At 33.3% G+C, this 25,467-nt stretch overlaps 1 protein-coding gene across 1 annotated transcript in view; it reads left to right on the top strand.

The window, feature by feature from the left end:
• The window catches only part of CNTN5 (contactin 5), a 1,437,259-nt gene that overhangs the window by 1,016,829 nt on the left and 394,963 nt on the right, over positions 1 to 25,467 (top strand). Inside the window, exon 8 of the mRNA XM_065881340.1 lies at positions 16,424 to 16,627. Coding sequence (XP_065737412.1) covers positions 16,424 to 16,627 — 204 coding nt within the window. The remainder of the gene's footprint in view (positions 1 to 16,423; positions 16,628 to 25,467) is intronic.

Raw genomic sequence — 25,467 nt, 5'->3', positions numbered from 1 at the left:
CAGTAAACTGCAGAAGGTTTATCCTACACTGAAAATACATACCATTCATTTAATATCTTTCCTTGTGTTTAATAAATGAAAATTTCCAAAAACCGATTGTTAAAGATATAGAATTTTGCTTTCTGTTTTGGGTAAGCTGGTATCATGCAATTGGTCTCTAAAGATTTTAAAATAAATATTGTCACCTTTTTCTAAGAACGTTATTGAAAAGAAATCAACAAAGAACTCAGATTTTGAATGATTTTATGGAGGAGGATGGTACTGAAAAGAAATCAACAAAGAACTCAGATTTTGAATGATTTTATGGAGGAGGGGTGTGATTTGTGCTAATATAGTTTCTGTGCTAATAATTAGAGCTTGCAAAACTGCTCTCACGTAGGCCGAGGGCCTCCCTAAATTACAGAAGTCTTCACAGTTTCAGTTACTTCCTAAGATTCTAGTTGGAACTATATCCCTTTCTGTCTGTCTTGTACAAAACAAACAAACAAGCAAACAAACTAATTTTATCAATTCTCAGTTTCAATTCTATAAAACTGAGATAACCAATAATATTATTACAAATAATAGAGAATGGTTAGCAAAATGCCTGGCACATAGTAAGTGCTTAATATATTTATAGGTACTAAAACACTTATTACGTGACATTTAAGAGAAAATTTCATTCTTTGCAACAATAAGATCTTGTGTCTCCTTGGGGAATAATCCCTGAGTTATTTTAAGCCTAGCCAAATGGGAAAAAAAATAGGTTATTAATTCAATACCAATTGAGTTAGGATAACCTTGTAATTTTTGTCCTTGTATATAGATTTGTCCTGTCTCAAAAACCTTCTTTAGCTAAAAGACATTCTGAATTAATAACATAATTTCATTTACTAAATGTTTTCTAGGCACCAAGCATGAAGCTATGTACTTTGCTTAAGTTACTTCTATTTAATCTTTACAAAATAATATGAAGCAACGTATACCTCCATTTTCAAAAGAGGACAATAAAGACTGAGGAATATTTGGTAACTTGCCCAAGGTTACACAGAGAATAAATGGTGAAGGCAAGGCTTAAACAATCAAAAATTAGAAATCTAGGTGAAAGAAAAGATCTGTCTTGTCTCTGAGTTAGTGTGTACTTGATTTGACTCACTCTAGATTGTGAGTTCTTAGGATTTATTACCTCTGGTAAACACAGACATTTGTGTAGCTTTGCCTTGAGTAGACTACTTTCAACTGAACTGGTTTACCAGCCATCCAGAATTTCTACAGTAATTTCTGTATTCAAAAAATACGGAATCTTATGAGTCATGCCAATAAAATGCCTTAAAACAGTGATTTAATGATCTGGAAATTTCTCTAACAATATAAGAAACCTATTTCTTTCTTCTCTGATTAGTTCAGACCCCATGCACCTTAAATATTCATGCAAACTCTTTCCTCCTTTTATATTATTTCTACTATAAATTTGCATTTTGTTTCCATTATCTTGAATTAATTTATATGGGCTTTATTTTTAATATAATCAAATAAGTTCTGGAAATACATATTTCATTATTTTTTGAATGTGGGGAAAAAGTAATCTCAAATGACTGAGTAAAAAGAAGTAAATTAAATGCATTGTTTCAGATTTCACACACAACTTACAAGTCTGTATGCTTGCAAGGTGAATTATTTATGCAGAATCAAACAACTGGACTGCTTATGAAACTGAACTTCCTTCTAGACCCTTCTACCTTTTATATAAGGAATAGAAAAATGACAATCTGATAGTGTCTATATTGTGTCATTGAGTCAATATATAGTCAACCCAGTCTTTGACATTTTTTTCAATTATTTTGACAGTTAATAGGGAAAAAATAGCCTGGAACAGTATCAAAATTTTTGATGTATTTTAATATATTCAATCAAAAGTAAACAATAGTTTCTCATCATTCTGTGCTATGGATATGATTGTTTCCTAATTCTAATTCAATTCAACAAACTGCTGATTACCTGGTCTACATATATATATTGTAGAACTAAAATCATGAAGGAGGCATAGTACTCTGCCCTTAAAAATAAAACTGAAATTAAAGGAGCTAGCTTTCATCTTTCTATCTCTCTATCTATCTCTCTATCTATCTATCTAATAATTTATAAAATGAAATAAAACTAAATACAATAATTACCAAATAACTCAAATGGTTGGTTAATCAGAATATATCACTTCTAGATTAATCTAGAGCAGTGATTCACAAACAGGAATGCTTTCCCACACAAGGGACATTTGGCAATGTCTAGAAACATTTTTCATCATCATAACTGGAGTGGGGACAGGCAATGGAGAGGGACAAGATGCTATTGGCAACTAGTGGGTACAAGGTAGAGGCCAGGGATGCTAATGAGCATCCTACAATGCACAGGACTGTCTCTCACAAAAATTATCTGGCCTCAAATACCAATGGTACTGAGATGCAGAAGCCTAGATCCAGATAACAGGAAACTTACTGCATCAAGATAATATTTTACATTGGTAATATGTTTATACAGTTTATACTCTTTAGTTTTTAAGATCCTCAAAATATCAGTATTACTGAAGAGGACTCACTCTCAGAAATAAAGATATTGAATAAACTAATGAACTACTCTTTGACAAAAGTACAATTGGAAAAGAAAGCCAAAGGGGATAAGTAAAAAAAAAGAGTATGGTATTTCAAAGTTATTAAAATTGGAATGGCCCCATATAGGCCAGCACCCTAGTGTTCTCATAAAGATACTATGACACAATCTAATCATAAATATTTATTAGGTATAGTATTTCAACAATGTCAACATTATTAGGATTTCCTTGGTGACCTTCCACATATGCATTTTCATTTTTTCCCCTGATGCAATCATTGATGGAAATATTGGTATAAGATAGTGCTTGACCACTTGTAAAGCGTAACTATCAGGCTGAGCTTTAAAATTTTGGCAGTTCTATCTGAGGACTTCATTAGAGAGTTAATAAAATCAGTGTTGTGTTGCTGTCATTCTATAGCAAAGACCCACCACTGGAAAGCATGTGCTTTTTCCCTAGATAGATTAAAACATTCATTCTGGTGGCATTTCTTTGTGATTAAAGTAAAAGCTCAGGCTGAGTTAAAAGTAATAATGCAAAAACTGTACAAAGTGGCAAAAATCCCAAAATGTTGGTCTGATAGCAAAAGAACTAATTTAAAAAAATGTATGACATGTTTTTTATTAACAAGTCTTCACAACAAATTTTGAATCAGTAGCCTCAAATGAAATAAACAACACAAAAGAAATATAACAGAGTTGTGCTTACAGGTTCTCCTAATTCATCATTTAAAATTCTAGTTTCATTTTCTCTTCCACTTCTAACATTTGTGAAAACAACTAATAATCATATTGTTACTTCTATAAATTTTATTTACTTTGTATCAACCTAATTGCTCCTATAAAATCTAGCCAACACAGCATTGTAAAGCAACTATACTTTAATATAAATAAATAAATACATAATAAAATAAAGGGAAAAAAACCAGCCAAATGGTTAGAATGTTGGTATTTATTCAAGTCTCATGTCCTTATCATAACATGTCTACATGTATAATAAGATACATACATTCCCAGGGGTTCTTAAAAAATTTCCTCATAAATCATTTTAATATATTGTTTATTATCTTACAAAAGGGAAAATTGTACCCAATAGCTTAATTTCCAAGAGATTTATGTTACGACACTTAGTAGGAAACATTTTCACTATTGTGTTCATTCTCTATTCATTCAGTCATTACTTATTGTGTACCTCACACTTTTTACAATACTGAGTATGGTGGTGAACAAAATAGGTAAGGTTCCCACTGTAAGAAAACTCATAGTTTGGTGCAGAAGACAACCAATAAGAAATATATATATATGAGGAGGGAGAGAGAGAGAGAGGATTGTTAGGGCTCATTTAGGTGAGTTGGTTAGCGAGGACTGCCCAGAGGAAGCTATTTGAGCAGAGACCTGAAAGAAGTTTAGTAGTGAGCCACACAAGCATCTGGAGGAAGAATGTTTCAGGCTAAGGTAAAAATTAATGTGCATGTCTTAGGTTAAAAATTAACAGCAAGAAGGCCAGTATGGCTTGGGTCAAGTGAAGAAAGGAAAGACAGTGTTAAGGCTAAAGCGATATCCAGGGGCAAAATCATGTAGGGCCTTATAGGATTTATAAAAAACTCTATTATCAAGGGTTAAATAAATAATATAAGAAAGCATCTTATTTTACTAATGATGAAATGACATAACACTACATTCATCATCAGAAAAGGATTTATAAACTACTCACTGGACACTATAGTGAGTTGGACACTATTTTAGACAACTGGAAAATGACATGCAAGAATACTCTGGTGCCACTCAAGATATCCCCAAGTATCTTTAGTGGCAACATGACATTCTTTTTAAAGTCTCTAAATATAAATTAATTTAAATAATTTTATTTTTAATTTAATTTTTTAAATTAATTTAATTGATGCCACATTTGTTCAGTAAGCATATGACACAGCCCCTGCTCTATGATGAATATATAATCCACATAGAACAGAGAACAATGAGAGAGCATAGTCAGTACCAACACAAGAGGGGTTTCTTTTGTGGATGATGTGTGGGGAGGTGGGAGACCATATAATATATTTAATATATAAACTGGAACATTTTTTAAAGTTAAAGGGGAGACTATTAATAATCCTGCTGGGAAAAAATAGTGTAATTTGTCACAGTTTCAAGCAAATCGGGACACAAGTTAATGATATATCCATAGAATTTCAGAAAAGAAGAGTTAAAAGTGACTCCTGACACCTTCTTCAAGAAAATAGCACCTGCACTTGGCTTGTATGTAGGCATGTGACTGGGCAGAAGGAAGGTGGGAATGCATTCTAGTCCAGGGAAACGACATTATGAGGCATACCGATATGAGAATCATTCTATCTAAGATGAAGCATTAATGATTATAAAGAGTGGGAGATAATATTGGATGGTTTAAGAAAGGGATGTGTTGAGGTGTAAAAGCAGAGCAGACTATAATATATTTTAAGTTCCATGAAAAAGAGTCTCATACAAGAGAATCACTTAAGGTCTATTGGTAAGCATGTGGCATGCATAGAGTAAAAATACTCCTAAACTCCAATTTGATGTCAGATGAGAATATTATGGAGCCATGTATATTATAAAATGTACAGATATTTTAATTCTGCATAATCTATATATTGTTGTATGATAAATTGGAACAAGAATAGCATATGGGTATGTTACTGACATGTAAAGTCAAACCACTCTTTTATGCATGTGTGTAAAGAGACACATTATGAGGATTTTAGTGACTGCTAGATTGATTTGACAAAGATGGTAAACATAGAAAAAATTATATACATGTGTGTATATATATGTGTGTGTGTGTATATATATATATATATACATGTTAGCATTTTAGATAATAATGATAATTTATGAACACTCAATATAGTCCTGAAATTATGTTAACATTTTTGTAAATGTTCCCCCCAAATCCTAAGAGCTTGGTGTTATTTTGATTATTTTACGGATGAATAAACAGAACTGAAGAAGTCAGGTAATTAGCTGAAGACTGCATAGCTGCTAGATGCAAAAGTTCAAACGCAGTTTTGCATTGGTATGAATTCCATGATTTTGTTCGTGGTGCCACCTTACACCTATGCATGCACTCACTGAGTGCAACCCCATGTGGCTCAGTTCTTGCACAGAGGTCCCAACTGGAATAGGAAGCTGGGTACTTAGTACACATCTCATGCCACTCCACTATATTTGGATTCATGCTAGTATCAGTGGTGTCTTAAGCACTTCCTTCAACTAAGAATAAGGGATAAGTACTTAGCATTTATTTTTAAAAAAAATCCAATTTCCTGCTCTACCCAGTCTCTGATGTGGTATATCCTGATATTTCCTGATTTTCAGTTAAGCAATTTATGTGCATCCAGTTTCTTTAGGTGATCCCTATAAATCAGAATCCCTCATTTTTCACCTTTAACAATCAGCTCCTTAATCAGTGGTTTCTGAGTAAATTTATCTATCTAACAACTGGTTTACGTTCTTGAGATTTACAGTAATCTCTACAAACATATAGTTTTCCTATTTCTAAAACTATAATATTGATTAATCCTCCTGGGTTCCAAGAAAATTATTATAGTGTTTTTATTTTAGCTATTATAGTTCATAGTAGTCTTGTGATTTTAGAAAATATCTTGAATCAATCATCAGAAACCTTAATTGACCAACAAACTAGGAATAGAGGCTTATCGGGAAAGATACATCACAGAGCCCACACTTGTGGAGAATACTCAGAATACATCTAAGTAATTGATACTCAATAAAGAAGTCTGAATAAGTTTGGTTTTTAAGAAGTAAACTGCTCTGTATCCAGAAATTATAAAAAGTGTTAAAGATTCAGGCAATATAGGAACTGACCAAAGAATAGCCAGTTTAGGAAACTGAAGTCTGGAAAACTTCTGGGCAAATTAAAAAAAAGAACAAGGCAAACATGAAAAAATAATTGACTCAGGGAGAACCAACATATGTTTTTCCACTGAAATCTTTTATTTTCATAGTTGATACGTACTACATATCTCTGAACACCTAACATTCATATTTAACATGAATATTAGGCTCAAAATAATGGCCACTCTTAATTACTGTAAATATATCAATTTCAAAGGCATAGTTCTTCTTTCTTAATGTGTACTTTCATTGTTCAAAAACCTCTATTAATCATTACTGGACTTTATCATAATTTCTAGTTCATTAAGTTTATTTTGATAATAATTATAAGACAGGAAAGATATAAACATAATTATAAAAAATCAAAAACAATCTGATTTTTGTAGAAAAATCTCTTGTAGAATTAGAAAAAGAATAAATTCTAAATAGTTTTTTTTATACCATTTGTATTATTAGTATAGCTCATACCAACTTTTCTATTTTTTTCAAAGAAATCAACTAAAAAAGTTCTAGCCAGAGTTCTATGCTATGTGAATTCATATGAGTAGGAATTTGAAGACTTATTACAGTGATTACATATCAACAGGTATAAATATGTATTTTATGATTAGGATTTTTTTTCTGAAGCAGGTGAACCATAGGGACAAACCCCCAGAGCAGAAAATATACCATTTCAGTGCCTCTTGATAAATAGATAATATCAACTATTTCTATATGATGCATAGCAATGTGACAAATAAATTACCTTCATTAAAGATTTGCATGAAAGATTAATGAGCATTAGTTAAGCAGTTAAAGCACAAAAATGTTTATGAAAAATTACATTGAATGTAAGAAGAAGTTGAGCAGCAGAGAATCTCATTATAATAATTTATCTTATCTAAATATTCTCTACTGCACCTATATGATAAATGTAACCCCAAAGCAACCAAAGTTCCACATTTAACATGTGAAGCTTAGGCTAATCACAACTCTAGAGGATTTTGTCTTCTGTGAACTCATCTACCTAAAGGAGGGATAATTTATTAAACTCATATTTGTTTCCTGTTATTATTTATCCTGCAATAAATCTTCAAATTTAACTATAAAATTTGCATAGCATGAAATTAAAAGAAGTAAAGATATCTCTTAAAATATTCACTGTCAATGAAAAATGTTGAGTGTTTTGAATATGTACTTTATGAATTTTCTTTTGCTTTCAATGCCTATAGCTAAATGAAATTTTATTTTATGTACAAATGACAAATACCTTTTGGATAAAAAAAATTTTACTAAATAAAACACAGAAAAATGAGTAAACTTTTTTTTACTAATCAAGATTTCCATTTTCCTCCCTTTGGAATATTGCCCAAGATTAATGCTTTCTACTCATCAAGCACTGCCATCTTGTGGACTCCTGTTAATTCCAGAAAATATTGGATTATTTATGTATGGGATTTCTTTTTTTTTTTTGGTTAAATATTTGGAAAACTCTAAGTCTTAATGTAAGAGGGGAGCAGGAATAAATATCCTTGTTGGCAGTTGTACAATAATATTGCTTTTATCCCTAGGAACATCTGCATGTAAGGCAAACTGTCCTTCCATTTTACAGTAGGTTTCTATGCTAGCAGGACACATTCTTACCTTTTTACATACTTAAGGCTCTGACCACAGTTTAATTAAATTGCGACTCAGTAGTTAATAGGAATATCTAGAAACCTGCTTTTGTCTGGTGATTTAGACACTGCTCTGATTAGTTGCTATTTGAAGCATCAAAGTTTAAATTGGCAAAATTAGACCCCATAATATACATAACTCAATTTAATAAATACTTGAAATAACTATTAATCAGATTTTTCTTTTTTCAAATAGAGATCTGTGCTCAGCAAGGCTTCTTGGTCAAGTTTTTGATCTTTGTATCTTAGTTCCCTCATTCGTAAAATGGGGTTACTTATCCCTGTAGAGATTAAATAAGTTAATATACATAGAACACACTGTCTGGAGCCCATTAAAGTGCTATAGAGGTTTACTAGATCCTATTGGTGTTACACCCAGTTCTCTCTCATCTGGTTAATGCACCCATCGGGCAGCTGCACCTTCTCCAGAGTTTTCCTTACCTAGGAAATTATGCTCCCTGCCCTAATTGCACCTCACTTCCCCCACCTGGTAGACAATAACCAACTGATGCAGGGGAGATGAGTATAAAAAACTGGTTCTCTTTACCTTCTGTTGACTTACCAAATCTACTACAGTGAAATTTGTATTCTTGAGCCGTAAGTGGGGTTAGTCTTAAACCAATCTCTGGAGGGGACCACATCTTTGCTTAGTTTTTTTTCTTTTTCTTTTTCTTTTTTTTTTTCCTTACCCAATCCTGCTTCCCTTATTCCTTCTCCTGGGAACACTGTCAATAAATCACATTCAAAAGAATCCCCTTCTCAGACTCTGTTTCTAGGAAACTGACCTAAGACCATAAAATGTTCACTGTTACTGTTGTTGTTATTATCATTAAGCTGTCTAATGTTTTGATTTAATGAGGATAAACTTTTAGATTACCTTGGTCATATCTAATTGATTAACTACACAGTCTTCCAGTAATTCTCCATGCATCTTTTCTTTCAGCTAAGCTCTTCATAATTTTGATAGGCACAAAATGCCAGGTCATATTTCTTGGCAAGATTCTAGGAAGCAGATATTCTGTTGTTCATTAAGCACTGAGATCTGTGTATTTTAACAAGGAATTGTCAGAAGTGTAACATGAATGCTTTTTAATGCAAAGTTTGAAGCCTAAGGTGAACTTGTGCCATGGACCATCACACCCTGCTGAGAAAATGCTGGTTTCTGACTTGATGAAGTTTGCAGTTCAATAAAAATAATTTTAAAACCAATTAGCAGAGCAAGAAATTTAGGTTGCATTTTGAGAAGAGTTAGCAATGACCTTTACATCTAGACACAGGGCTCTTGGGATAAAAAAAAAGTCCTCTGTAGTGTGAAACATTCCTGAAGGAAAATAAAAATAGATACTGTCACTCAGTTGGTATAATCACTTGAACTCTAAAACTTGGAATTCACTTACTTGAAGTCATTTGAGTTGTGGATCATGAGAGAATGCCAGTTTACTACTGTTTCTATTATAAATATTCTTTTCTTTATCTTTTGTTTTACTAAAGGTGTTTTGAATTATAGGCACATAAAATTTTATTTTGTCTCAGTGACATATAATTTTTAAGCAGAACTCTGTTGTTTCTGACTCTAGGTAATAAACATATGAAAATACATGTCTCAAAAACTTATAAAAAAGAATTAGTACTTTGTTTTGTTCAACCAAGATAACTGAAATTTAATGTAATAATACAGCCTGCCTTTGTATTAAGGTAATTTGATTTTTAAAACATACAAATGTCCTCTCTTGCATTCTTCACAACATCTTTTAAAGTATCTTGATTCTCCCGGTGCTAACCAAGTGTCAGACAGCTTTACTCTTTTGTAACTCTCAGGATCCTTGCTTCTGGCTATGTTTTAGAGGTGAAATTTTTGACACATGTAGAAATTAAACCCAACTGTACAAGGTTCAAGATGAATCTGAATTGTACCAAATACTACTGCAATATACTAGGTAATTTATCTTAAGCCAATAGCTATCCTTACTGAGCAGTTTCTGCATGTTGAACACTCTCACTTAAGTGGCATACATAATCCCCAGCACAATCACATCATATAGATATTACTATTCCATTTTAAAGATATTGAAATTGAGGTTCAGCAAGATTAGAATATAATAATCAAAGCAGAATAATACAATGATAAAATATAGGCTTAGAGTGAGTCAGACAAGTTGGAATTTTTCCTCTGAAAGTTATTAGCTATAATTTTCCACTGGTTCACCTGTTTGTGCCTCAGACCTTTAATGTTGAAGATGATTGTAATAATGGTAATAACTACATCAAGTTCTGTAATACTAACCTTACATGTAATATCTCATTTAACCTACAATTTCCTCCATTAAATTGCATTTTACAGATGAGTAGATTAATTTAAATAGTTTGCCCAAAGGTACCTAGGTCAGTGGATCATGCAGCCATCTCTGGAACTTTGGTCTTTGTGATTCTGAAGTCCATGGTCTTATTCACTCACAATGTTGCCTTCTAATCTCTGTGTATGTGTGTGGCTGGGATAAGTGGGAAAATGTACAAAGTGTGTGACTCATAGTAAGCTCTCAAGTTAGTTCCTTTCCCAGCTCCACCTTACATCTCCATAATATCTTAAACAGTGCTTTGCATATAAAAATGTATCACTACCTACTTGTTGATACTCCCAGTTGTCTTGATCTTAGTCCCCATCCTAAAGCCAGCAGCCAAAATAATCTTTTTATATGATCTGTTTAGTAACCTGAGCTGCCAAATCAGCTTCCTCAACAGTGTCAGTGACATGTTCAAGCAGAGGCTAAATGACTGACCACCGTGGAAGCTGTTAACCTGAGAGGGAGTTTGGATCACATTTAATTTAATGCTCCCCTCAATCTCTGTCCAATTTACCTAGTAGAATAAATCACAAAAATACTTCATAGTAACTGTAAGCAAGACTTTCTCTCTTGTCCATTTACAGCACATTCCAGATTCTTAAAACTGCCTGCATTACTTCTCAATGCCTATTTTTAGTTCAACTACAAACATAATCTTAGATTCATATTCTAAAGGCCAAAATAAGTTCATGTAGAGCTGAGAAAATTTGCAATGAGAACATTAAAGTGAAAAATATCTACTCTTATTCTTAAATTTAGAAAGATTTATAAAAATACATGTTTAGATATTTTATTCTATTTATTTTTTCATCAAATATGTATTAAACAACCACACACCAGGCATCCAGCTGGGGTCTAAGGATATGGTGGTGAAGACAGTAGATTTAGTTTCTACACTGCCAAGAGTACTTAATGTGGCTAATAGGGACATTTTCTATCACAATGCAGATATAAATCAACAATGTAAAAAAAATATTGCCTTCTAATTTCAGATGTATCCCCTTATGCTCAGTAGTAATGGATGATTAATAGTACAATTCTCTAAAATTTCCTTCATGATGTCCTTAATTCCCAAACTCAAAATGGTAGCTAGCCATCAGCTAAAAGTTTTATATAAACAAAATAATCATAGTACCAATTTTTAAAGCAGTACTGTTTCGGCCAGTAACTTACTAATTTCCACTATTTAAGTATCTTCATATCAATTAATTCATCAAAACAGGAGGCAAAGGAGTCATAGCGGTTAATGGAATTGTAAAAACAAAAATGATTACAAAGCAATTAGTAAATATTAAAATGCTTATGACATACACTCTATTAAGCAGCATCCAGTAAAAATTAACAAAAAAATATATCAAACTACAGTACAAAACTTAAATTATTTAAAAAACAAACTAAAAAGTTACACTTGTATAATAAAGAATAAATCATAATTATAGCTATTTGACAGATATAACATTAAATCTCACATTACAGGAATAACCAAAAATGGAAAAGACCAGGGATTTTGGTAAGTACAACCCATTAGGTGACAATTTTACTATAAACCATGAAATTGAGCATATATTAAAAATAGGGAAGGTTCTGATTTTTAGGTTTTCCTTTTTATAGCTGTCAAGGATAAAGAAACTAGGTTCCCTGGGAGAGTTGCATTATTAATTGGGTGGTGAACAAATCAATTGCTACATCCATCATGTTCTCTCCAAATCTTTTGACCCAAAGCTTCTTCTGTAACAGAAGCAGAATAATGTGTGTTCCTAATAACACACATTGTTAGGAAGAAAAATGTTTATTTTCTAACTTGTAGTTATATAAAGAATGTTGAAATGAATTTCATATGATTACTCATTGAAATTGTTTACAAAGACTTCAGAGACTGCAGTATCCAGTTTCATTCCCGTTTCTCACCCTTTTTCTTTTTTTAAATTAATGACACTACAGTTATAAGAAATGAACATCATTGCCCATATGGTTAATACTGTTTTTATACCCTATAGATGTAGAAATATGTCATTTAAGTAATCATCTTATGTGTCAAGGGAGCAAAGGCAGGGTAATCTGCTTTGTGACACCGAATCAATTACAGCAATTGTGATGAAAGTCTGCACTGCATAAAGCCATGAAACCTAGACATTCAATTAGTACAATAGACAGAGCCAACCCAGAAACTTTCCCAAAATTTAGAAATAATAAATAAAATAAAGTTCAATATACAGCTAAGCTCACAGGAAAGAAAAAATTATCCCAGGTATCAGAAACAAAAAAGAACTAAAATCCAGGACTAAAATCCTAACTGAAATCTAGGAATACTGTTGATCCCGAGGAAATCTTGGAAGCAAGGTAGATTTGTTTACATGTCATGGTAACAGACCCTAGAGTCTAGGAGCTTAAGGATGACTATTTATGCTGGTATAAAGGACAAGTCTTTGGGTCTGCTTGAAAGGGGAAGTTAGAATAGCATGTCTGCAACAGCCAGGACCTTAATGGGCTATTCTTTCAGTGAACTTGAATGACTCTCACTGACTCAGGGAGAAAGATAAAATAATCTCCCATAAGAAACCAAAACCTTGAGGACTTCCCTGGCGGTCCAGTGGTTAAGACTCCCGCGCTTCCAATGCAGGGAAAGTAGGTTTGGTCCTTGGTCGGGGAGCTAGGATCCCACATGCCGTGCGTGCAGCTAAAAAACTTAAAAAAAAAAAAAAAAAAAAACCTCAAGTTAATACAGCACGTGCGTTTGTAGGCCAAATGTATGTTACAACACAATATAAAAATGTACTAGAGAAATTTAACATAGAAACTTTGGGGAGTACTCACTGAAGAATCGTATCAAGAACTTCTAAAACATTTTTAATTGTCTTAGCTAAACATACTATTAAAAAAGAACCTTAGAAGAATGGGAAAATCACAGTTAACCAAACAGTCTCAGTATGCTTCTGATAATGAATAATAATATTAAGATTTTAGTACTTAATATATCAGCTTACCTTAAAATATTTTTAGGCCAAGCACAATTGGTATGAAACAGTTATATGAGACTAAAGACTAGACTCCAAAGCCAATTGTGTTTTACTACTTTCCTGAATCATTTTATAATCCTCACACTCTGACATACTAAAAATATAATGAATGCTTGTTTTTATGAGAGTAAAGTTTGAAAAGAATTTTAAATAAGTGCTGATAGAGAATGAAAAACCATATAGGAGAAAGTAAACAGTGATTTTAAAAGGGATTTAGCCCTGCTCAATAGATGCATTTTTGGCAGAGGTAGAAAATCCAATTCAAGTTCAGATTGTCAGCTTTTCTATTTTGTACTATTTCTACTTTTTCATTCTTCTTAGAATTATGAAATGCTTTGCTATGTAAACTTATTTTAAAAGCTAAATAAGCATTTTTGAACCCCCAAATACACACTTAACCTGTAAAATTTGAGAAAATGCCAATTTTGTGTAAATACTTTCTTCTTATTCTAAAATATTTTACAAAACATTGACTCAACAAACACTATCAGTATAACAAAACAGGTATTTCAATTAATGATAGTCTTTAATGTGATTGTTTGTTGCTTTCTTTTACTCCAAATTTCTAATAATACAAAACAAAAATTGAGGTAACTCCAGTAAAACCTAACCTAAAGTAAATTGCAAAAATATAAAAATGCCTGAGTGATGTTTGAGCAACAAATGAAACTCTCATTATAACAATTAGAAGAACTCATATATTTAAGGGAAGAAAAGAAGGAAGGGAAGGAGGAGAGAGAGAGAAAGAAAGAGAGAGAGGAAGAAAAGAAAGGCATAAAACAAGGCTTCCCAAGCCTCACTGTAGATTAGAATCACATTTGAGCTTTATAAAAATTCAAGTAATAAGTGTTACTAAACAAATGACTCTGTGGAAACAGGGCCTTAGAATCTGCTCTTTTAGCCATAACATAGGTAATTCTAATGCCTATTGAGATTTTAATGCTATTGGCCTACACATAATTCCTTCAATTTCTCATATTCTATTAACTCAATTGCAAGCTGGTTTTGATTTTCACTCATCTACTGAAACTGCTATTCAGTGATATACCACATGTCAATCCTAAGTAACATTTTCCTTTATTATATTTATAAACATTCCCATTAAGTCCTTTTTGCCTTATTTGGCATTATTTAACCCTCTTGAAATTGTTAAGGCATTGGTCTCTGTGACACTGCATTTTCTTTATTCCCCTTGAATATTTCCAATGGTTCCTTCTCTCTTACCTTTTGAACATTTTCCTTACTTTATTTAGATGTTTGTGCTTTCCAGAAAACTATCTTCTCACTGTATCTATTCTCATCTACTTACATGATTCAGTTACACCAACATACCAACAACCCTCAACCACAGATTTCCTCTCATGGACTTCAAACACATATTTACCAATTGCTGGAACTACTTATGTAGATTTGCCTCAAACTCAAAATGTCCTGAAAGTGAACCAATGATCTTTCTCCTTAAACCAGTTTGACTTCATTTATTTTCATCATGAACATCATGTGTTATCCTCTTCCCAGTCATTCAAGGGAGATAATGAAAGTGTTCCTGGACTATTTGTCTTACTCCCTATATATTTCTTGGGCCAATATCCTTCTTCTCATTGCTATGATTAGGTTCTGATTCAGATTTCTCCAGCTCTTACCTTCGGTATGCAATATCGTCCTATTTTCCCCTCTTTCAACTTGCGCTTACTTAAATCCAACCTTTGCAGAATCACCAGAATACCATACTAATGTACATCTTTATGTCAACCCTTTGCTAGAAAACATCCAGGATAGAGCACAAGCTCCTTAATACAACATACAGACCATGTTAATTTGTGTTTAGTAATTTGGGTTAATTTCCACTTTCTCTAACCTCTTCTCCTACTACTCCCTTTCTTGGATTTTTCACTCTAATAACACAAAACTGTGGTGGCCTAAAACCTTACTCCTTGACTCATTTTTTTTTTCCTTTTCACATTTCATAATCAATCCATCAGCAATTCTGGTCAACTCCACTATCACATTTTTACTAGAACCAGTCACCTCTCATCACTTCACCACTACTGTCACTGCCACTAACTACCATTATAGTGCAAATCATTTATATATTTCATGGCTATTTTGAAAATAGCCGCTTAGACTAGGGGATATTATTCTTCCTGCTTCCCCTTCCCCTGGCCCCTGCTTTGTCCTCACGCTGTCTCATCTGTAACCAGTAGTCAGAGAGAGTTTTTAAAATATAAATTCATGCATCTTTCTCACCCCTGCCACTCTCTTACAGGCTTTAGTTTTCTTCACAGCACTTATTACCACTTGACAAATACTTGTTTGTGTATTCTTGTACTTTCCACTATAATGGAAGCTCTATGAGAACACAGACTTTTTTTTTCCACTTAGAGCATTCCTGGCCCATCAAGACCCACAACTAGTATTTGTTGAACAAATGAATAAATGAATGTAGCTCAGGCATCTCTTAACTTAAGAAGTTTTTGCTGATCAACATGATGGCTTAAGTGCCCGTCTCCATTGTCTTCTTTACAGTAGAATATACATCTCCATTTCTTTATTCCACATTGTTTCATAGGTTTGGGTAAATCTTTCCCATTAGACTAATCTTTGAGAATGCAAAACTGTCTCTCTCATCTTTTTAATTTCAGTGCTATCATAGTGCCAGGCATCTAAAATACATTCAACACACATTAGAACTGAATGAATAAGTACATGGATGAATAGATAAAGGCTGAGCATCCTTAAAAAATATTTCAGATCTTCATGTAGTCATTAAGAGCAACAGTTCTTTGAACATAAAATACAAAATGATATAGACATCTGGATCAAATACGGATGATCTTGCAACCTATCTAATGCTTAGTAAAAGCTTTGTTGTTTGAGTTTTTTAGTAAAATAATCTGTCTTTCAACAATTGAATTTTGTGTATTTTCAGAGATCGTCTATAGCTGGGTATTTAACGAGTTCCCTTCCTTTGTGGTGGAAGACAGCCGGCGATTCATTTCCCAGGAGACAGGCAACCTTTATATTTCTAAAGTCCAAACATCAGATGTTGGCAGCTATATTTGTCTGGTGAAAAACACAGTTACGAACGCTCGAGTACTTAGTCCTCCAACACCACTCACTCTCCGTAATGATGGTAAGTTCCATGGACTGGATTGAAATGGTCAGCCAACTCAAATGTGAAAAATTGAGTATAATCTGGAAAAATACTGAATCACTATGCTGTACATCTGAAAGTAATACTGTATTGTAAATCAACTGTACTTCAATACAAAAAGACCTAAAAAAAATGTATTAGTGTTCTTCTAAGCACTTAAACCTAGCACAAATAAAATAAAATGGCATTTGGCATATTTAGAAACTCTACACTTTTAGTCTAAGATCATGCATACCTTAGAATAAAATTTTTCACATAGGAAAGTGATGATCTATAGCTAAGAAATATTAACCTTAACAATACCCTAATGTCAAAAAGGGAGAGGGATTCCAAAAAGATGAACTGTAATAAAGACTCCACAGTTCTTTTTTTGCTCTTTAGAGCCTCTATATAGCATATGTGTATGAATTGCAAGTATTTTACAGGTTCATTTTTCATCACTTTTTAATTTTAGCTAACTTCAAATTGAATATTCAGCTTTTAATACTTCATGGCATAGTTATAATTGTTATTATTACTTTTCCAATAATAGGAGCAGTTGGAACTTTAACTTTTAAGTACATTTCAGGTAGAAATGATGATTCTATAAGTATAGGTATTGCCATCTATCCAAAGTATCTTCAAATTTAAAAACCCGATTTGTAGTTATAGACATTTACAGTTAAGCATTGCATTAAAGAAGTCAAGTACTATATTACAGTTGACATATGATATATGGCTTACTCTGTCATGCAATAAAAAAGCTATGAAGGTATTATTGAGAAGTGAGCTCGAGAATCCTGTTGGACTGTGAAGCTTAAAAAATAATCTATTTCAACACTAGTCTTTTATCTGCTTAGTTTTAGAATATATACTGCAGTAATGTATAGCCAGAGTTTATATATATATATATAAAACATTAGTAATAATCCTATAATCCTATCAGGTAGAGAGTACAAATGCAATATCTATTTCAGAGATGAAGAAGCCAATTTGAAAGAGATGAATGGACCTCCAAAGGTCACACTGCTAGGTAATGGCATGGAGGAATAGATGGGAAACAGGGATGAAAAATGGGAAACCAATTTAGAAGCTACTGAAACTAACCAGTCAAGAGGTGAGGAGGGACAGAATGAAAGCAGTGGTAATAGCACTGAAGGGTCGAAAACATGCCTGGGATATTAAGAAGGTAGAATTATCAGAATGTGATGATTAAACTTGAGGCTCTGGAGTAGGAGAAAGCTTTAACATAGTTCAACAAATGGATGATGATTCTTTTCATGAAAAGAGATAAGACAGATGAAAAAATAGATTGAGAAATTCATGAATGTCACAAATTCAGTTTTGGCTATGTTGAGATAAGATATCCATGGGAAATCTATGTGGAAATATGCAGTAGGCTACTGATACATATTCCTAATATGCACAAGAGAGGAGTGGGCTAGAGAAAGAGATTTAAGTGTTATCATTGTGTATTCCATCAATACAGTTAAAGCTATGATTGTGTGTATATTATGCCAACTTCAAGATTATATAAGAATGTCTATAGGGTGAAAAGAATAAAGGAAAATAGATATGCATTTAGAAAACTTACCTAGTTAATAGTTTAGAATTGAGGTGATTTTCTATAAGCCATTTTCATAAAGTTTCTGAGTATTTTCTCATTAATTCCGCAAGAATTTGAAGCATCTTTGTTGGAAAATTGTAACATTTTGCTGACTAGTTCCATTTACACCATCCATTTATGTAATAATACCATACATTCAGATAGTGCCTCAGGTTGAGTAGGCTATTCTGCCTTCTTTTCATGCACCAAACCTAAACATTACATTGACCTTCACAAGGGAGAGGAACACATATAAAGTAAGAATCCAAAAATTGACACCACCTTCACCAGTGATTTAAAAGCTCAGGACCCATGTTCAACAGTCTCTTGCACTTCTTTAATTTCATGGCCCAAATGTATCACTTAACTTTACCTTATACCTTCCATAGTCAAACATTTTAAGAATAATTAGAGTAATTTGTTTGCTGCTATTTAAACTCCTTTGCCCTTCTGATTCTATTGTTCTTCCTGGGTAAAACCCCACTCCCAATGAACTCACTATACCCTTAATTTGTGACTGCCTTGGAATCTGAAAGCTGCTAGAGAGTTACACCTGCCAGAGATTCATGATCAACAACTTCAATATTGCCACTCAATCCTAGTAAGTTTCTGTGGATGGTTAATTTGTAACTGTCCCAAAGATTATTGGAATCTTCTCTGCTTTTCTCAAACTGGACAGCCTCCCTCCTTCCCCACTGCTTTATAAAACCTATTTAAGTATCAAATTTACTTTCCTACTAATGGAATTTCAAATCTAACTATTGATACATCTTCATCCATACTGTTCTTCCCTTATGTAATTTCAGTAGAGATACTCTACTGTCCCTCCTACTATTAAAACCAATCCCTCCATCCTTGACTGCTGATTTTCATTCCCACTGGCCTTTTCAGAACATCACACTGTTAGCCATTGTTTCTTATGTAACCAATACTGTGTCATTAAACTAATAAATATTTTTAGTCATGTTAATTGAATTTACTGAAGCAGTTGAAACCGTTGACTTATTTTTATTTTACAAACATCTATATTTTCAAAAAATCATTATTTGTGCAGTACTATATGAAAGGTTCAATGCACACAAGTAAAATAAAACTGTTATTTTAAAGTTAACATTTAAGTTAAAAAGAAACAGGTGGAAAACACCTGCTAAATTTCAATTACATCATTCAATGACAGTCTTATTTAAGATTTTGTGAGAGAAGTTAGAAAATTCATATTTCTTCTTTCTGTAAATTATCTGAGATTATTGTTTTCTTGGTGATTGTCTACTAATTTTTACTTTTTATCATAGTAATACACCCTTATCAAAGGAATGTAGTGAGTTATAAGTGCTGATAAGAAGGGGAAAGAAAAAGCAAACCCACACACCTCCCTTCCATCCAATCCTACTCCCTAAAGCTAACTTTTTAATTTCTCCTATTTTTCTTCATGAGTTTCTCATATAATGCTAGGAAATATCTGTGCTTCTTGTTTAATCAAGTTTAGACAATAACTCATATGATGTACATCTGCTTCTTCTATCCTCCCCTCTTTTATAGTTTAATATTTTTCTGTTGTTTCCTTTTTAACCTTGACAATGTGCTTAAATCTCTATTATCCTTTTAACTCTTGAAAATAATTCTTGACTTTCTATTATATAAAGTGATAGTTTTAGTCCTACTTTTTCCATTACCTTTCCTACACTACTTTTATGTCCTTTTGTCTTCCACATTTACTCTGACATTCTCTCCTGCAAATGCAACCAAGTGTTCTAAACTTTCCCATAGACTAACTGTAAAAGCTTAAAACAAATAGATGTTAACAAGTTATTACTATATAATTATCTTTCAATACATATTGTTACAGATTTTTAAGCTATTTGTAGATATGTGTGCTCTACTAGACATGCTTTTCATAAGTGAAACTTTGAATATAACAAGAAAATAATATTGTGATACAGTTTGGATGTAATTTCTCTTAAAATTTTGCTCTATAAATACAATTCATAGTTTCAATAATAGTGTTGAAATATGAACATGAGTCATCACAATGCAAATGATAAATTAAACCATTATTGTGGTTAAGAAAGCCCACGAAATGCATATGAAAGAGAAGTGAGCTTAGGAACAAGCCTTGAGGAGTCCAAATTGCTTTGGAAAGGTTAAAAATGAAAACCCTACAAAGGATAATGAGAAGGAAAAGTCAGAGAGATAATAGGAAAAACAATAGTGTAGTATCAAGGAAGCCAAGAAAAATGAGTATTTCAACAAGGAGAAGTGGGCATGCAGCTCAAGATGGTGGACTGGGTGCCTGTATTTGTCTCCTGTCTCCCTTCTGAGACACTGTAAGAAGAAATTCATGTCATCAATGAGTAGAGGAAGCATTTCATTAACAAATGAGACACTTTGATATATTTCTGGAAGAATAAGGAAGGATGTGAGTTTAAGGATTAAACAGGCAGAGTAACTAAAACCTAGAATAAAGTTTAAGGGATCTAAGAAAAGGGCTAAAAACCATGTGCCCAGTGGAAGACTGAAAAAGCTCTGAAATCACAGTTAGCTAAGGGTGGACATAAAAAATGGGGCCAAAGGAGGACTGAAAGTATATACGTTGAACATCTGTTTCAGTGAAATATTGGAATCCATTCTCTTCCCTGTCCTTACATACAAAAAGACCAAAGGGCTCTTAACAACTCTTTTAACAACATGAGTGAACTTTCCCTGGAAAGCTAAAGTTCTTAATGTGAATAGTGGCACAGAATGCAAAACCTTCTCATTCTGGCACATGAGTGTCCACAGCCTGACAGCCAGTTCTTTGTCCTCACATCAAAGCAGAGCTGACTGTCGACCCACCTCTCCCAGCCACCCGCACCCTCACCTCAAAAGGGAACCAATTCTACAGAATTGGGAAACACACAGCAATGTCCAAGCCTCTCAGACTTAATGTTTATATGCAATGCTAAATTAACAATTTCTATTAAAAATTACTGAGCTTACTGAATGGTTATAGAATTTATATCAGGATAATATGCAAAAAGCAGGAAAATTTAAATTATTCTAGAAAGGCATCAATTAAACTAGAATTGTTCTTAATTCAAAAAATGTCTATATTACTATTTAATCTCTCTTCAAAAAAAAAAAAAATTGAAGACCATGTTTATAGGAAGGACATATTCTTGAATGATTTCCCAAGTAGGTGGCTTATGTTAAACACTTAGTCTGAAAATAAAAATAGAATATGATTGTGGATGATTCCATTATTTGCATCACAGTCAGCTACAATTCCTGCTGGGTTTTACAAACCTCTCATTGCAGAGACAGGCATTATAATGGATATTTCTGCAAACTTGACAAACACCTCTGCAGGGGGTTGAATATAAAAGTTACATTTAATCTGCTGTGACCATAGAGTTAGCTATAAAAATCATTTCAGAATATTGTGTTTTTACACTTCTTTGAAAAAAGTCAGCCTTTCTAAAAATAACAGAGGTTATATACATAGGCAAATTATTTCCTTTCAAGGACAAATAAAATTTTACTTTATAGACTATTGGAAAAATGTCTTGGCTTGGATCCTCTTAAAGCAAAGCTTGAAACAAAATTAGCTTGTAGGTAGTTTATTTGAAATTTATCACAGAGAGCAGGAGTGTGGAATGGGGTGGGTTTGAGGAATGAACTTGTGAAAAGGGAGGTTGCATTATGGAGATGGCCACTTCTACAGGCAGCTGGAGCTTGGTCGCACAGGACCAGAGCCTTACGAAATGCACTCAGAATAATCTCCTTGGCAGAGATATCAATGGTCTTCCATCCCTGAGGGTGACTCCACAGGCAGTTAACTCCCGTGCATTTACAGGATGCCCTCAAGTTGCAGCTGAGTGAAACTGGTTGCACCTACACAGACCTGGTTGCAGCGGTTGTTGCAGGAGTAAAAATTCTGGCCAAGTTCATTCAAATACACAAAAGTTGTCCAAAATACAGAGCGGGGAGCTTTAGAAGATTGGAAGTACATGAGTGACGTGATCAGATTTTCCTCTGCTGGCACTGTGAAAAACTATCTTCACACATTTACAAATGTATATTGCATACCTTTATGTGTCAGATAATTCATTAAGTAGTGAGGATATAATGGAGGGCAAAACAAATGCAATAATTGTCCTTAGGTAGCTTACAATATAATACAAGGGAAGATATTACCCTAAAGACTGAGTGTAACCAAGCATCCTAGGATCTGTCTGCCCGTCCAGTGCCCCATGGAGCCAATCTCACAGGTCATTGCGTTGTAAACAAAACAAACAAATCTAGCTCCAAAACTATTATAGGTAATATAGAATTTTATAATGGTTTGGAGGGTAATGAACGTGGAGGCAGCATTCTGCAAAACAGCAAAATTTATTAAACACCTCCCTTTAACAACTTCTCTCTTTTGCCAAGTTTTTATTCCTACAACTCTATATCTCTCCCTCGACACACCTCTGCCTCTCCTTCAACACTACTGTCTTGGTCTCCCTTCAAGGTCTCACTATCTCGGTCTGATGCATGGCAGGTTCATACTTTCATTTCTGCTCTCATTAGAATTCTCAGCCCAATTCTAAAGACTTTTTTTATTTTATTTTATTTTTATTCAATAAACATTTATAATGAATTAGTACATGTGAGGCATTGTTCTAAAAACTTTACAAGTATTAAAGTGAAAAGAATGAAAACATATAGAAACAAATATGAAATAAAAGCCAAAAGAAGTTTAAATTGGTCTATGAATATCATACAAGATATTAAATGCATCTCTAGGGACAGAAAAGAACATTACATTCTGATAATAGGTTCACTTTTTCAAGGAGATAGAGCAAAGCATTTTCCCACAATTCACTGTGTACAGCACCAGGCTCCTCACTCCTCTTCTGGTCCAGATGGAATCTTCTCCTGTAAGATCTCACTCCTTCCTAAGGCAGCATTTTTTCAGACCCTTATCTAGGGCTATAGTGACTCCAAAGTGACACAGAGAGGATAATAAAAAAAAAAGAAAGAAAGAAAAAGAAAAGAAAGAAAAAGAAAAACAGTCCTTGGGGCCCTTTGCCATCCCTGGAGTTGGATAGGGCAGGAGCGAGAAAAAGAATTGAGGAAGTAACTTGGATAATGAATGGGAATAGATTCAGAATGTATGCAGAAAGATTGACCTTTGTTAGAGAATTCATCAGTTGTCACAGTGGGGAGAAAAGTAAAAAAGACTATAGATGCAGATAACCTAATATTTGGTGGTGGGAAGTCTGATGGCATTTATTTTAAATGAACTACAGACAAAGTCATCAGCTAAGAATGTATATGTAGGCAACAGGTTTATTTTTAAACCAAGAATTGTGTCGAGGGAATTATGCACAGAATCACATACTTACATAATTTATGAATCAACCCCATTAATTCACTACTGAATAAGAAAGGTCCTAAGAGCAATAGAAGAATATAAAAAATGGTATACCTTTGAAGATTGTGGTGGATTGAATAATGACCCCAAGTTGTCCATATCCTAATTCCAGGACATTTTGAATGTTACCTTATATAGTGGAGGGATTTTTGCAGATGAGATTAAGGATCTTAATACAAGGGCACAGAAAACTAATACAAACATCAAAGAGAAATCTGAAGAAATTCAGTTTTCTTACTTATCTTTTGAAATATTCATGGCTATTCTAGCAGTGTATTGGAACTGGCTTGTTCCTGCTTACAGGAGTTGGTTGTGCATCTCTTCACATCTTGGTAGCTTGAGATCAACCATGATGGGAGTATCTACAACGTGAGAAGTAGCAAAGGCTACATATCAGAGTTCTCACTGTCCTCCAACCCCAGAGAACTGGCTGTTAAACAGCATTCAGCTGGTAATTCAGCACCCAAGATCACAGTCACTGAATCAGAAATAACAATGTTTGATGGAATAAACATCAATTAAAATGTATACCTGCTCCACTCCAATCCTCTCTGTTTTCTTTGCTCCAGATAAAGTACAGACTGAATGGATCCTGTGCTATTCTATTTCTGGTACCTGAATTGGTTTTACCAAGCAAACAGTGAGATGCAACAAAGTCATTCTTATTTCCTGATCAGTTTATCACAGGAAATATGGCAATTGGAATGGCCTTGAGTATTCTTAGATTTCCCTTTTCTCCTCTAAATTTTTAGTGGGTATTAAATGTTCTACCTTAAACCCCGGATACTTTTTCTTCTTTTAATCTTTGTTCAGAATTTTCAATTTATGGATCATTCCAAAGGAACTGGGAAAGCTTGTTAAAGAAAACCCCTACTAGAATATATTTATCTATGTGAAAGAAGCTGAATAGCATTAAGGTTTTATGTCAAGTTCTGCAGGAATATAAGAAACTTACTTGGCTTTTATTAATCTTTTATTTATTTTGCTATGTGTCTCTCTGGAAATCTTATAATCTTGATATGCTACAAATTAAATAAAAACTTCAAAAAATCATTGGAAGATTTCTGAATAAAATGAATAATTTGCTCAGATGTCTTTGACAATTAGTCATTTCACACAATTCAATTTCTCCTCAAGCAGAATTATGAAAAAAATTTGAACTTCTATCTATGGAAATAAGAATTTTTATCAAGAAAAACAATGTGCATAATTTTATTAACTCCCTTAATATGTCTTAGAAACTTTGAAGAATTAGTTAATAAGTGCTTACAAATAATAAGATAAATTTCTTAAATATGAATCTAATTTAGGCCTTTTCTGGTTTCCCACATGAAAACTTGTTATTGTCATTCAGGAAATAAAATCCCAAAGGATATAAAGTTTTGATAACTGACATTGTAATGGTGCATATATCATTCTTAACATAAGAAAGGTACCATGAACTTTGAATTACTTTTTAAGAGTGGAAAATGTATGTTCAGTAATTTTAATCTGACTTCCTTTCCTATTGTCAGACTAGTCTACACACACTGTCTCCATTGCTATACTTCCTCTCTTCATCTCATGGTCTGCAATCTGGCATTTAACCTCACCACACCACTCAAGGTGTTTTCTCAAAATTCATCAAGTATCTGTTCATCAAACTCACCAGCTTTTTCTCAGAATTCATCATTCTTGACACCTTATGAAAATCTGTTTAAACCTGAAAATATTTTCTTTTATTGATTTACCTGGGTGAAGACTCCCCTGAATAAGTTCCTCTGTACCTTTCACTGTCTCTCCTCAATCTACTATACTACAAAGCTACAGTAATCAAGACAGTATGGTACTGGCACA

The sequence above is a fragment of the Phocoena phocoena genome, chromosome 8, assembly GCF_963924675.1.
Source record: "Phocoena phocoena chromosome 8, mPhoPho1.1, whole genome shotgun sequence".
Classification (NCBI taxonomy): domain Eukaryota; kingdom Metazoa; phylum Chordata; class Mammalia; order Artiodactyla; family Phocoenidae; genus Phocoena; species Phocoena phocoena.
Note: the sequence above shows the minus strand (reverse complement) of the source record. Positions and strands in the feature narration are given on the sequence as shown.